The 15,629-nt window shown below is 35.8% G+C and overlaps 1 protein-coding gene across 2 annotated transcripts in view; it reads right to left on the reverse strand.

The window, feature by feature from the left end:
* Positions 1-456: 456 nt before the first annotated feature.
* Positions 457-15,629, reverse strand: part of ILDR1 (immunoglobulin like domain containing receptor 1) — an 821,920-nt gene continuing 806,747 nt past the window's right edge. Inside the window, exon 7 of one of the 2 annotated variants that reach the window (XM_044073087.1) lies at positions 457-1,620. In XM_044073087.1, coding sequence (XP_043929022.1) covers positions 1,579-1,620 — 42 coding nt within the window. In that variant the 3' untranslated portion in view covers positions 457-1,578. The remainder of the gene's footprint in view (positions 1,621-15,629) is intronic. The other variant, XM_044073086.1, reaches the window with a different exon arrangement.

Consider the following 15,629-nt stretch of genomic DNA (forward strand, 5'->3'; position numbering starts at 1 on the left):
CATTAGTATGGGCCAAAACTGTACCTTGTTCTACCTTAGTATATACTGAATGTCTGATGTCTGGTCTGCAGCATTACTTTATAATGGCATTACATACAAAAGAATCAGAAGACTTAAACATATATGCATTTTTTAAATGGAGCTCTTTATTCCTGTACTGTCTGATGAACAGAGATAGTAGAAAAAGCTAATCATTTTGATATACTTCAGAACATCAGCAAGGATACTGATGAGATAATAATAGGAAATAATATAAAAGGACATATTTTTACTTATCCTTTTTACATTTTACTTACTTCTATGGCTGCGGTGGTGCAACGGGTAGCATTGTCGCCTCACAGCAAGAGGTTCTTTGGTTTGATTCTCGGCTGGAGTTCCTTCTGTGAGGAGTCTACATGTCCTCCCTGCGGCTGAGTGAGCTTTAAAGACATGCAGGTAGGTGCGTGTGGGTATGCCTTCTGTGAAGGCTGGGCATTGGGCTGGCAAATCAGCACCGTAAAAATCCACTGCCAATCAATCTGCTGTGACGACCCCTAACCGGGAAAAGCCAAAAGACATTGCTTACGTTTTGCTTACTTCTCTGATTTTCCACATAATGTTGTTTTCTTTGTAAATCATAATGTGCCTCAGTTCATATTTTAATTTATACTTCTTTTAATACACTGCTTTGTTCTTAATTTCATGTGTGCTTTGAACAGTAACATATTACCTTAAATGGTCCCTGTGTAACAGAAAAGAAGACCCCGATGAAACACTGCTTAAACAACAAAAAAACAACTTTTGCCACAGTAACAGACTATATGGGCAATAACAGGACTAACATCTTTAACTATCTTTCCTACATCCTGAACTTACAGTTAAGTTCACTACACTGTCCTTGAGTTACAGGGATAAAAATATCCCAACTATGTGACAATATTTGTTACTCATAATCTATGTACTTGCAGTTAAATATACATAATATGTCATGTTTTTTTAAATCTTTAAAATAAGACAAACCTGCTATAACCATAATCTCAAGCTGTACCCAATCCTTATTTTTAAAGTAACCTCCATTTTGCTTAATAACATATCTACAGTTAAAAAAATAGTTCAAGTTACAACCAAATTCCATGCTTTCAAGCGTCTTAATGAAAATGTAATAAAAAATATGCACTATGTTGGACATCCACTTGTGTGATGACCTGAGTCCTGATAGGAATCAATGTTCTTATTTCTGGCTGCTGGCATTCTTACAAAATATTTATTACCATTAATTGGCAACAATTAGTGTACAAAACAAACTACAAGAGATTCACACATCAGTACTGTAAGATGCATAACAGTATGATACTGGCAGAAAACCAGTCATAAGTCAATTCCTAAAACATGCAAATGTTTTCATAGAAATTGGTGGGTAGTATACAAGCTTCCTAAAATCCAGTTTAGTCACGGATTCTAGCACAATCAGTGTTTCAGACTAAGAGAAGTCTCTATAAAGGTGCAACTGTTTGCTGCTACACACAGCTGGAAGAATGAAGCTGTGACTGCACAGTTACTTAGCCTTCTACGTTCACAAAGCTGACTCTGATGAAAGGTCTAAATCATCACACTTCTTCCACTCCGGGAGCTGCCTCTTTCCTAGGAAAGAAACGAAAGCAAGGAAGAAAAGATGAAAAGATGGGAGTTGTAGCATTTTCAGACAACATAATCATATAATACTTCTAAGCAAAGGAATAAAAAAACACACAATTATATTATATAAAAAATGCAGATCAAAAAGAGTAGCAATTACAGTAAAACATAGTATTGGCTTCATATAAAATGTAAAACAGAGGTAATCCAGAAATCTCAAAGTCAGGTCTGAAATTGTGTTGTCATGTTTTGTTTGTTAAAAATAAAAGTCTTTTAACTAAGAATGAAGTTCCACAGGGTGCTGAGCTGGTAAACCATGGGTCTTTCAGGAATATTCAAACAAAGGACTATCCTCTAAGCTTTGGGAGTGGCTCCTTGTTTTTCCATCCCCTAAATTTTCCTCCAGTCAACTCCCTTGGACCCTCCCACCACTGTCTGTAACTACCTTTAGATAACTAACCTGTTGAATGTAATGTATTAGAACAAAAGCACTCTTCCTTCTACCTATTTAACTGAATAAACTATTTGAAAATTCAACAAGGTGCCTTTATTTCTCCTATAGGAAGGTTATCAGAGAGAGTGTCTCCTAGACCTGCTAAAGTGATTTTATCTGAGTAATCCTTTGTACTATTTCTTCATGTAAAACATGCTTTGCTTTGCAGTTGATTCCAAACACATATTAATATTCCCTATCTTCCATTATGCAGTAACTGGCGCACACCAACAAAAAAGATCCCTTTTTATTTCTTCAAAGGTTTTAGAAATCCTCCAAACAAACCATCTGCTATTAGTCTTTCCACTAAGTAACCTTGCAATATTATCTTCAATTTCCCCCTATGTAATCTCAAAGCCATTCCACTTGCCTCTCTTTTGATCCTATTCATCCTCTTCTTGCTCTAACCCCTCACTTCCAACCCCCTTTAATACCCTACCCTCAATTTCTATTTTCCTACTGTCCAAATCTTCAGTTAACTCATGCTTCTTTCTTTCTTTCATTCTTCTTTTCTATTGACTCCTCTTGCAGAATTACAGCATCTTCTATTCTGCAATGCCTGCAAGTAATTCATTTTATACTTTATGGCAAGCTTCGTGTTCCACTTAAAAAAAATATCCACAAGTTCCTTTACTAATCAGAACAAATGCATTATTATTCACAATTAATAATTTACTTTTAACATCTTCATCACTCACTTATTTTCCTCTCCCCTCTCCAGTTATAAGCACCTAAAGAAACCTTTATCAATCTATAATGTAAGCTATGAAAAAGTCACATGCTGACTTTACCTAAATTGGCACAAAACAATAAGTAACCTACCCTGGATCTCCTGATTCTTGAAACATATATTTGTTTTCTGACAAATTGTATTCTTCAGATTAAACTTGTACAAATTTTTTTCTAACATTCAAGCATCTTAATATACTTTACTCCTAGCAGTCCAATTAATTTAGCTGTTAAAACATCTCCAGTTTCTCACAAAACCCATAAAACATGTAAAACCACTTCAGACTATTTTTCCCTCTCAATCCATCTAGCTGGTCAGTATAGTATAAACAGTGAGACGGATTCCTAAAGAGATGTTCTCAGTGTAAGTCTACCCTGCTCTCAAGTGACCTACATTCTGTGTAAGGCCCAACTATTGAAAGGCTTACACCAGCGGCCAGAATCTGCTTTGGTTAATTGTACTGATGGCAAATCTTTTGGAATCAGTCCCAATAAGTCTTTTCTTCTTTCACAAGAAGAGTGCAAATGAAACACACCAACCAGTAAATAAATAACAACCACGAAACTGGGGTCTATATTATAAGATCGACGGTTGAAAATATCGAAAACCATATGGTCGACACCATACTGTCGATGTCTTCAAACATCGAACTTATAAAAACAAAACAAAAAAAAAGTAACCTAACGGGTAAAGCCCCCCTGCACCCCCCACTACTTAAATATACCAACGCTGACACCGCACTACATTGCAGTAAACAGAAATCTCCCCTCCTTACGGAGATTTACGTTTACATGCTCGATGTTGTGCGCTTTCGTTATTCTCGTGTCGACAATATTAGCTTCGATACTGTCGACTTTCCAGAATATAATATAGACCCTGAAACTGGAACCACACCAACGTATTTTAATTTAGCTTTCATTCCACATTTAAAGATGTAGTACAGTGAAACCCTAGTTGAACACATTCCTTAATTTTTAGCATGGTATTTTGTACAAAACCATACAGAAAAGTAAAACATTTTTATATTTGTTTATATATTATGTATTTTTAACTTTTTGTATACATAATCTCATGCAGGGTTTTACTGTACTACATCTTTAAATGTGGAATTAAAGTTTGTAGTTGTCCAATCAGGTGCTTTTGAATGGTATATAAGGTGGCTGTTCAAATTATGTTTTAAAAACAAAGAAAGGAGAAATCTCCGCTGAAGTACGCTCAACAAACAGCAAAAAAGAACACAGGAACCAGAAGAGCGCATCACCACAATATGTCCACGTTAAAAAGTTTTGATTGTGTTTTAGACTTTGTCTGTGGATTTAACGTGGACACATTATGTTTTATTCTGATGAAGTCTTTTGCATTGTCAAGACGAAAGCGCTAAATTAAAATACGTTGGTGTGGTTCCAGTTTAGTGGTTATTCTTTGTTATGCACAAGAAGAGTGCAAGAAGAAAAAAGTAACATTACATTTTCATGACATCCCAATACACATAGCCTTTTCTCTTTCAAAGAACACCACAAAGTATTTTGTACATTTGTGTGAAAAGTTCAGCACAGCTGTAGCTTACTCACTTCATTCTTTTTTTCTGTATTCACTCAGCCTGCTTCTACTCTTCAACACTGAATTATTGTTTTCTCTGTTTTTCCCCAAAATGACAACTCTGACCACAGGGTGGAAACAAATAATACATTACAGACAGCAGAGATTTTTTTCTTCTTCAAAACTGTGGCTTATTCTGGCCTGAAAAAAATTTCACATATAAACCTCATTACGTGTTCCTTCCTTTCCAACAGTGTGAGCATAATGTTAATCTCTTCTACCACTAAAAGTCCCGGGATTAAAATAGCAAAGCTGTCTTTGCCAGGATAATAAAAAAGAACCAAGTGAATATCAGCCTCAAACAGTATATACCCCTACTATGGAAATTCCAAGACAGTGTACCCCACTACCAAAAATCAAGAGAGTTTTAACAGTCTGTTTTCTCTGTCTTTAACAACCATCAATACGTCATACCTCTATATCTTCAGATGGCTCTCAACAAGCTGTACTTCATATCAGGACCCACAACACAGACCCATCCATATTCGTGTGCCTCAACACCCACAAAACAAACACGTTTGCATTCATCCAACTCAGTACCCACAGCACATATGTCCAGATTTGTGTACCTTATTGTTTACACTACAGGCAACATCTATAATCATCACCCATACCAAAGATATGTCAATATTCATACAGCTCAATATCCAAACCACAGACATGTCCAGATCCATGTACTTCAGCAACCACACCACAAATGCACCCACAGGCATGTAACTCACCATCCACATCACAGCCATATCTAAAGTCATATACCTCAGCATCCGTACCTCAAACAGGTATGCATTTATGTATATTGGCACCCAAAGCACATTTATGTCTGCATTCATGCACAGGAACATCCATACCATGGACATGTCCATATTTATGCACTTCAGCATCCAATTTACAGATTTTTCCTGTCATACACCTCACCACAAACCACTCCACAGAAATCTCCACATTCATACACCTCGGTACCCACACCAGATATGTCCATGTTCATGCACCTCAATACCTACAACAAAGACATGTTCACATTCAGGCACTTTAGTATTCACACCACAAATATTCCCATGCACATTCATGCATCTCAAAACCCACAACAACAAATATGTTCACATTCATGCAATCTCAGCACCTTCACCACAACATGTTCACAATTCCTACACATCAGCATCCACATCACAGATGTCCACATTCAAGCATATCAGAACTCACACCACAGACACATACATATCATCCACCTCAGCACCTTCTGCACAGATATGCTCACATTCATGCACATCAGCACCTACACTAAAGATATGTTCACATCATGCACCTCAATACCTACACCACAGATATGTTCACATTCATGTATTTTAACATCCATGCCACAAATATGCCCATGCATGTTCATGCACCTCTGAACCCACAACGCTATGTCCACATTTGTGCACATTAGTACCCACACATCACAGATATGTGCATAGCCATGTACCACAGCATTCACAGCACAGACATGTTTATATTCATTATCTCAGTACTCAACCCACAGACAGATCCATATTCACTCACATCTGCACACCACAGGCATGTTGACATTCACTCAGAGTCCCATACCAGTACATAACAGGAGAGAAGGACAAACTGTGAAATAAAGAAGTAATGCTGACAGAGAGGCAAGAGAGGAAAAATAAACACAGGAAATAAGTCTGTCATCTACTTTTAAGGTGAGCATTGAACAACTGTCCCACTATAGTTCTTTTACTCCATTTTTTTATTTATTTTTATTTACAGCACAGGAAAAGCCTAAGTGCAGTAACCCATGCAGACATTTTCTATATTTCTATACAACTACCAGAACTATTTCTGTGGCGTTCAAGCTGGAGAAAATTTTACAAAGACTTCAAATTCTTTCACAGCCTGAGAGGAACAGATAAGCCTCGAGTCATTTCATGACTGATTATTAAAATGACAATGAAGAACTGGACAGTGGCAGAACTGCCATGAAATATAGGAAGAGAAAGGGTTACTGCTAGCCTAGGAAGACTTTACTAGGTCAACAGTCCTACTACTTGCAGCTGATCATCCTACTTGTTTCCAGAGATGGACCTCTTCTCAACAGATTTTTAATTCGATAGGGATGCATCTATTTGTGCCTGTAGCAGTCCGACAGATGTCTGCTTACTGTGAAGGTTGTACGAACAGTCTGCAAATACATCTGCTATATCCTGTGGCTAACTGATCCATTTATTGTTTATTGATAACATTTTATATTCACACTATTCAACTTTCAATTGTCTGGTATAATTAAAAAATACATTTTTTTCTACTTTCAGATCTTGAGATCAAGCTGTCTGTAGTTAGAAATAAAAGATTTGATAATTATGCAGCTTTTCTGATATTTATATAATCATCACTTGTGTTTACAATTATGTTATTTTTTGAAAACTAAGCTGTACTGGGTTTGTTTTGTACATTTTACTAATTTTGAGAGTCCAACCAGCGTTTTTTGTATTTGCCAGAACATTTACGTCTTACTATTATGCATTTATGAATCAGAAGTTAATATCACAGAACTTGGTAAATTAATCCTGAGCAGATTTACCTGGAGTCTAAAGACAATATGCCAGCCCGTTTTTGTAAACACTCCACCAAAGTTTCCTCTGGTAAAGTCTAGGAAGGATGCTTTATTTATGACCAAGTCTGACTCTACTCTTAGGTTAAAGATGATGGCATCATGATCTGAGTTAAAGGAGAACCGCACCCACAGACTCAAAAAACATGTTTATTTCATCATGGTTTGGTGTTTCCTACATTTTAACATCACTCTGGGAATATTTGCAGGTTTTTAAATATTTTTATATGTAATTTCTGAGCCTGGCCACATGGGGTCTGGCATCTTGAAGTAATTCTGATTACTTAGTCTGCATCTAGTTATCCCATAATGCAGTGCTAGTCTGTAAAAAGTTACATCATGCAGGTCTCTTTCTTCCTAAAGCTCCTGTCACTGCACTGATTTTACATGCATACACAGCTGTCTTTCAGTCAGTCAGTTTTAAGTAACATTTCATGCTGTTCAATGACTACTTAAAACACAAACAGTGCAAATGCCACAGAACAGACTTTCAAAGTTCTTTTTACTGCTGCTTCTTTTTAGAATGGCTAAATTGCAGTATTTTGTGAAGCATGAATTGTACTACTTTGACTCATCTCCACCCCCCCCTTCACACCTAACTTCCCTAGCTGTCAAAGTGCTAAGGGCAATTTGAGCTGTTACCTGCTGTGATTGTCTAGCACCTTCTGTGTGGAGACATGCGTGAAGGGGCGTACCTTCATTGAAGGTTGTGCGTCAGGGCTGGTAACTCGGCACGTAAAAATCTTCTACCAATCATTAGCGGACCGGAGTTCCGCTGTGGCGACCCCTAACCAGGAAAAAGCCGAAAGAAACAAACAAACCTGCTGTGATTGACAGCTCACAGCAAGAGACTTGACTCATGTACTGTTTCCTTGTTCTAGCCTTTACTTTCTGTATGGGTAGGGGAAGGACCGGGGAGATGTGACATCACAGCATGGGTAGGATTTTAGGACGGTCATGGTGATGTCAGTTTGGGGAGGGAATTGGCCAGAAAACTACTTGTATTCAGTGGTCCTGATGATATCAATGAATTGGAGACTTTTTCAGGGCGGGATAAAAGTTTTTTTGAAAGTGAAACTACCACAGTACAGTACGGTACTGTTCTAGTGGAGAGAAACAGTCAATTAAAAAATATTTTAAATGATTTGTTGTTGTTTATTCATAGCAGGATCAATAACTAGGGAGAAAAAGGACAGAGAAGTTAAGCATTTAATAACAGAATCCCATTGTTGTCCTCTGACTACAGAGGGTGTAACAGTGGACTGGGAACGCAAATGTAACAGATTTGTTTGTATAATATTTAAATTAATGCTTCCCCTAGTTAAGTTTTACAGTACTTCTTTCAAATGTATAATTAACAGTCAATTATTATTTAGACTATTTTATGCTGAGTAGTTTATCTAATCAGAGTTTGGGGAGTTAAAATCCTTTATAAGGACTGTAATTTCAATTATTTTTACATCCACGTGTTTAGACAGGAAATCGGTGAGGGCCAAGCAACTTCATATCAAATTTTGAAGCACTATCACTTATATCTCACTTAACAGAAATGAAGGGAGTTATACTCTGGAATCTGTGCTATGCATGCACTCTTTTAACCATGTTTCAGTAATTCTATGTGTATTAACACTTTACATGCAGAGAAAAGGCTCAAAATCAGACACTTTATTGTGAAGACTTCTTGCATTTAGCAATGCCATCTTCAGCTCTGATTTCAAGTTATTTTCTGTTATGAAATTTGAATAGGTTAAAATATACTACAGGATAGATAATTTCCTGTTCAGTACTTGTCCTTGGGGAACAAGCTTTGAAAATTTCCTCATGCAATGACTGTATACCAAATCTAATGCAAGATCCTTCCTATTTAAAACCTAGTACATTTTGTACTAAATGAGTTTGTATCTAATATGTTTCGTATGTTCCATTTAGTCTGTTAACAGTTTTTTTGTGGAGCAGTTCTACATGCTGGTGCTAAATCAGGATTTTAAAAGCAAACAAGAAGAAAAGGGTTAAATAAGTGGCGAATGGGATATGCAACTAGTCAGCTTAAAGGCAAAAATGGTAGAGTAATGCAAATTTGATGAGTGGGCCATCACAATATATCATCAGATTGACAATTAGTAGGAATGAATAAACTTGGAGTGGAACAGGCCTTTGAAATTAACATAAGACCATCACCCCAGAGGCAATCTTCTTAAAAATACAAGAATGTAACATAAAAAAATGTGAGAGGTGGAGAAAGCCAAACCTATTAAAAAGCAGATTACTTTGGCAGCTGTCTCAAAGAAAACCTTGAACCTTGATTCCTTGTTACCCTGAAAACAGACTACAGCTTTAAAAACTCAAATAAAAGGTCTTTAAAGGAAATGGCTACAGTAAAACAATCAAAAAATAAGAAAAATATAACTATACAAACCAGAAATTGTACTAACACAGCAATCTGTTCTGTTACATATTTCAAAGACAACCAGCTTAAACCTGGCTCGATGTAGAAGAGGATGGCTTCCTGATTACAATCTAAATGTCTATTTCAAGCTGCAATCCTGGATCTGGAAGAGCCAAGCAGAGAGGGGGAAGAGTGAAGGGGCAAAGCCTGCTCACCTCCCCCAGAGGGGAAGGAGGGGATACATGCACTTAGGGATATCTGGGTAGTGTTAACTTCCTGATGGAGATCAGGAAGATCACCTCTCATGCTTCAAGGAGGCAAAGAGAGAAAGCCCCTTGCAGAAGTGAGGGAATGTTCACATCCCTCCCTACACCCCACTGTGCATGTGTGTTACAGACAAGAGAACTAAGAGGACAAAACCTGGCGCCACCACACCCCAAGGCTGTCCAAATGATGGCCCCTCTTGGACAACTCTCACCCCATTGATGGGGAAAGATGGCTATGGAGGGGTTTGATGATTGGCAAACAGCAGTGGCAAAAAGTACAAAAACATCTGCAAGCTCTGCAGCCAGGACGGGATGGAGACCCCTATTACATGACTCGAGTAACTGATGCAACACAACCTTCTCTTCCTTCAGAATGGCTGCCCAATGTACAACATTTAATGAAGTACAGATGGATGAAAAGCCACTGCTTCATAGATATCTTATGCTGACAACCCCATAAAAGGCTACAAATATAGCAGCACCACTGGTAGAATCAGCCATAGAAGAAAACTGAATGGAGTGGTTAGCAACACACTGACAAAATCCAAGACAATGGCTTACCCAGACTGCAATGGGGAGCGGCCCAATGAGATCCCCTAACTACTCTGGAGCATCAAATGTGGCAAAACTGATATGATTTCCTGATGTCTTTATTCTTGAGATATAAGCACAAAGCTGCTTATGACAATCCAAAAAGAAAGCAAAACTGTCTCTACAAAGTACAAAGGATGATGGCATAAACTTAGGAAATGCACTCATTTGTTAAAACCAATGTTAGACATAACCACCCTTCAAAAATTATAACTAGTTTGCTCACACTACCATATTGCTGATAATGACTACCAAAAGAATGATCTGTTTTAGAGATTTCTGAAGTTCCCAATAAGCTACACCAATATGATTTCTTTTAAAATGACATACAAGTCCATCTGAGAGGGACAATAAGTATGTTGTACTTCCAAAACTTGTGTGTGGGAACCCCAACTCATACCAGACTGTACCCTGACTTGATCTTGGGCTAAAGGACTATTATGCTCAAAAACTGAAGAAAAACAAAACATACTTTAACTGATCTTGATCTTCAGCAACATGCTACTATCAGTACAGTAAAACACACACACGCACACGCACACACCTTTGAACTTGTCCTTCTCCAAAATGTTTTCATGGGGATGCCCACAACATGTGATAAAGCTGTACGGTAAAGATTTTATATTGCCAAAATATACTCCACTCCCCCATATATTTTTAAACTTCCCTCTCACATGGCATGTCCTGCAATTTCATTTAGAATGGAAATATTCAGAATTACTGTTATTCAAAATCTCTGGGGAGTTTGTCAGTAAACTATGCGTCAGAGACATTGGTTTGTACTCTTTGTAACACACAGATGTAAGACTTCCTTTTTTCCAGTTATAAACATCAAATTAAATTGTTTTAATAAGGCTATGAATCAGTTACATAGTGACTCTTCACCAATTCACTTTCACTTGTCATTCCACAGTTATCACATTTCCTCTCCACTACACAAGTGAACTGTAACTAACGCCCCAAAGTACCAGAGTTGTCTAGCTGGTGTTCCAGGAAAATACTTCCACCACATAGCACACTTTTCATGCTGTGTTATCCAGTACATGTTTTTTGTGGTTCCAGTGGGATGAGAAAAAAAAGCATGGCTGCTAACATCTTGCTGAGTAGTTTTCCTGAGACAAAATTATAGTGGCTTAAATAAGATGAAAGAGCTGTGAAACAAACTCCTAAATAAAATTAAGATCGACATAACATTCCTCAAAACTTTGGTAGTGGCATGGCTCTGCCCATCTTAAAGCTACAGCAGGATACCTTACTCTTTGTGATTGCCTAAAGATTATTCTGTTAACCTAATTCAGGTCACACAGTCACATATATATGTAGCTTACGTAATTAAAAGTGAACCCACCTTCAGCACCTAGACTCTTTTTAGAAATAAAATGTCCCACTATATACACTTTGGTAGGGGTCATAAGTGACACCGACTCTTATGTCTTACTCTCATGAACCAAGCAATTACAGACAATTTTACTGTATGCAAGATATATTTCACTTATTTCCTGGCACAATCCTATCTTGTTGGTTTATATTAGCTTTACAGTTTGTGTTATCTGATTATTGTTTCTATTTATTTTCATGATTAACTCAATTGTTGTGAATTTCATATTGCAATAAAAAATACAAATTCCTGAAAAAAATAAAGGGAGATTTCATGCAAATATAGCATGTGAACTAAGAAGGCTGAATAGCATAGTAATGCCATATAACGGAAGCAAAAGGGAAGTCATACTTTTAATTACTTGTGGAGATGATGGGATCACTATGCACTCTGAGATGAGGACATTTTTTTCTTAACCTGCAATTTTCCTTTAAAGGAAACCCAACCCTCCAGTGTTTTACTTATCACATAGTTACCTGTTCCTCCCTATAATACACCTAGATGTTGTTTATGATCAAAAAGCCTTCAGCAAACTTCAACTTTTTCTAATTTTTACCTGTTTCCTTAACACAAATCATGATGGTCCCAACATTTTCCCTATTCAAATCTCATGTCATTCTAAAAGGAATCTGTCCCAGCTTGAATGAACTGGGCTACACAATATAAATTCTATAACTTTTACAAATGGTCATCACCCACAGTTTTCCATCACAAGTCTCAATTGCCGAGGTCAGAACGAGCTAAACAGCTAAAGTCAAACTTCTTCTCCAAGAAGTTAACGGTTAGAAGACTGTTGGAAAATCTTTACATACAAATATTGATAAGCAATGGTAATTTACCAACCTGCAACCTCACTTCATTACTTCCAATGATATGCTGAATGGAGTCAAATCATGAACCAGTCATATTCTCTTGGGCCTGTTAGTGATCCTTTTATTCTGCCATTTGGAATCCTTGGATAAATACAATACTTCCTACACATGGTGCACAACTTGGTCATGTGTCATCCACTAAAACCTAACCCTGATGTTGATGCATCACTATGTTAAAAGGCTGGTAAAACCAGCACTCATCATATTCTGATTAAGTTTCACAGAATAAAGTCTGCACCTGTGGTAGCCTTGTATCACGAGCAAGTGAAGTTTCCAAAGTATGCATGATATGTAATCAAAAATGTACAGGCAGCATCTCCCTATTAAACACTGATTACAAAATGTGTATGTCCATGTATGCAGATAGCCTTAAATTATTTTTACCTAATTTAGTGGATGATGACCAAACGGGTTTTATAGTTAATAGAACTTCATATGACAACATTAAAAGAGTATTAACCTTGATTGACTTGGTGAAAAATTTCAATAAAAACTTAACCCTAGTCAGCCTAAATATAAAATGTGCTTTTGACTCAATAACTTGGGAATATCTGTTCATTTTATTAAAGGAATTAAATTTCTCCAATAATTTTATAAATCTTATTACTCAGCTATATAACGGTAGTTAAGCTTATATTAAAATTGGTACCATTATTTCTCAAAATATACCAGTAATAAATGGTACCAAGCAAGGATGTCCCCTATCCCCTTTATTGTTTACATTAATTATGGAGCCATGAGCAAATTTAATAAGAGATGACAGAGATATTGAAGGATACAAATTAACCTCTAGTATTTCATCTAAAATACAAATGTTTACAGACGACATATTGATCACTCTTGGGGGGGGGGGGGGTAACAGTGAATCTATACAAAAACTTTTTTAAAAATATGGAACATTTCCAACAAAATTCTGGTCTTACCTTTAATAATAATAAAACACAAATTATTTTAAAAGGATCAAAAAATACAACACACTTGATGAATATATAGCTCAATCTCAACAAATCATATACCTAGGAATAGTTATTACTAACAATATTAAAGATACTATCCAAATAAGCTACAATACAAGTTTACTACTTATACAAAATTTAATAAACAAATGGAGCAAAATTCCCTTTTCTATGGACGATAAACTTTTAATCATAAACATGATTCTTCTCCCTAAAATTTTATATATAATTCAATCTATATCTATACCTCCTCCTTACCAAATAATCAAAAAATTTAATTCAATGATTCAAAAATTTTAAGGTATTCAAATAAACCAAGGATTGCACTTACATATATGAATAATTGGGGCAATGGTGGTATAGCTTTCCCAAATCTAGAAATGTATTCAATTCCGTCAGTGTTTAACACAATCTCTCATCTCATTGATATGGAATACACTAAGTGGAAAGAGATCCTAGACATATTACCACAGGATTTGAAAGATATAAATAGCTCATATAAGCTAAATCCAATCAGTAATTCTTTTATTTGGAGGTTAAAAGATTATTTTTCTGATTTTTCTACCCTTACTTTTAAATCCAAATATATAATTTTACTCAAAATCTTTCAAAAATTATATAATCAAATATAACATATACAAGAACTAGCTTTTTCCCATTGCTTACACATACAGCCATTTTTTCTTCAGATTATGCAAAAATGTCTTCTTTTCAACAAAAACATTTAATATTTTGGCATCAAATGATGATAAATAATGAGTTAATATCTAATAGTTTACTTATGGAAGAGTACAAATTTGATAGCTTTTCATGGCTGCAGCTACAAGAAGCTAGGCAGTATGCATTGAATAAACTGGATCCTATGTCTCCTACAACAAGAAAATCAATCCCTAAACTAATGCATTATATGATTTTATCGGTTCAGCATACATCTCCTGTTAAAAGTAAGTTGCCATGCATTTACAGCGCAATTTAGATACACGTTGACATAACTACTGGAAATATTTTTCTTCAATTAATAATAATCTTCCCTCTGAGAAAGACAAATTGAATATACTTCAATCAGCAAGTATGTCCACATCATCATTAAAGTGGAGATTATTCACTTGGAGATTTTTATATAGATCATTTCTCACCCCATATAAGTAAAATTAGTAAGAAGAATGTAACATGCTGGAGATGTAACAATGAAATGAATGCAGAGTGGTCTCATATGTTCTACAATTGCTCATATTTAAGAAAATTCTGGGATGAAATTAACAATTTCTTGCAAACAATCTTTACTGATAATTTTACTATCTCTAAATTGCTTGTCTTATTTAATACGCCAGTTCCAGATTGTATAAGGGAAAATAAATACCCTTTGGTTTGGTCTATATTACCTACTGCCAGGAAAACAATCACAACGAACTGGAAATCTAATATCACCCACATTTCAGGAATTTAAAAATCTCCTCCTTGAAACGTAATTTAGAAATGTTGACTATTAAAGCTAGATCCTCTAGGAATACTACTTTATATAACTCATGGAACATCATATATGATCTATTGGAAACAATGTATTAAATTCTGTAAACAGATTATATTTATTAATCCTACTGTAACATCAATATGTTTTTACATGATGAACATCTTTGTATATAGTTTTGTGGTTTTTGTTCTATATGCAAGAAGAATTTTTTTTTAACTTTAAAAAAAAGGTTGTTGATCTTCATGGAAATATTTGTATATTCTGACAATGAGTTTAATAAAAATTGTTTTTAAAAAATGTACAAGCAGCAAGAAATAACTGGGAAATAGTAGGTGTATTCATCTAGAAATATGGTAACTGGTCAAATGGGAAACAAACCTGCAAGTGTGGTGATTTCAGTTTTTTAATGACCTGCATGACAATACACTGAAGAGAAATCTCCCAGATATTTCATCCACTGCAGAAGGCTACACAAAGCAAGATTGAATCATCCACCTTGTCATTTTTACAGCCACCAACATGTAAGGCAAACATTAGTCAACATATGATAAAAGCAAGCAATCTTAAAAAAAATTCACACATATGATAAAAGCAAGCAATCTTAAAAAAAATTCACACTTTGCAACACTTTGCCTTGGCTTTCATTACCTTTCATAACAAGCTGAAAAGTA

This window comes from Protopterus annectens, chromosome 5.part1, assembly GCF_019279795.1.
Source record: "Protopterus annectens isolate FY-2018-M chromosome 5.part1, PAN1.0, whole genome shotgun sequence".
In the NCBI taxonomy this organism is placed as follows: domain Eukaryota; kingdom Metazoa; phylum Chordata; order Ceratodontiformes; family Protopteridae; genus Protopterus; species Protopterus annectens.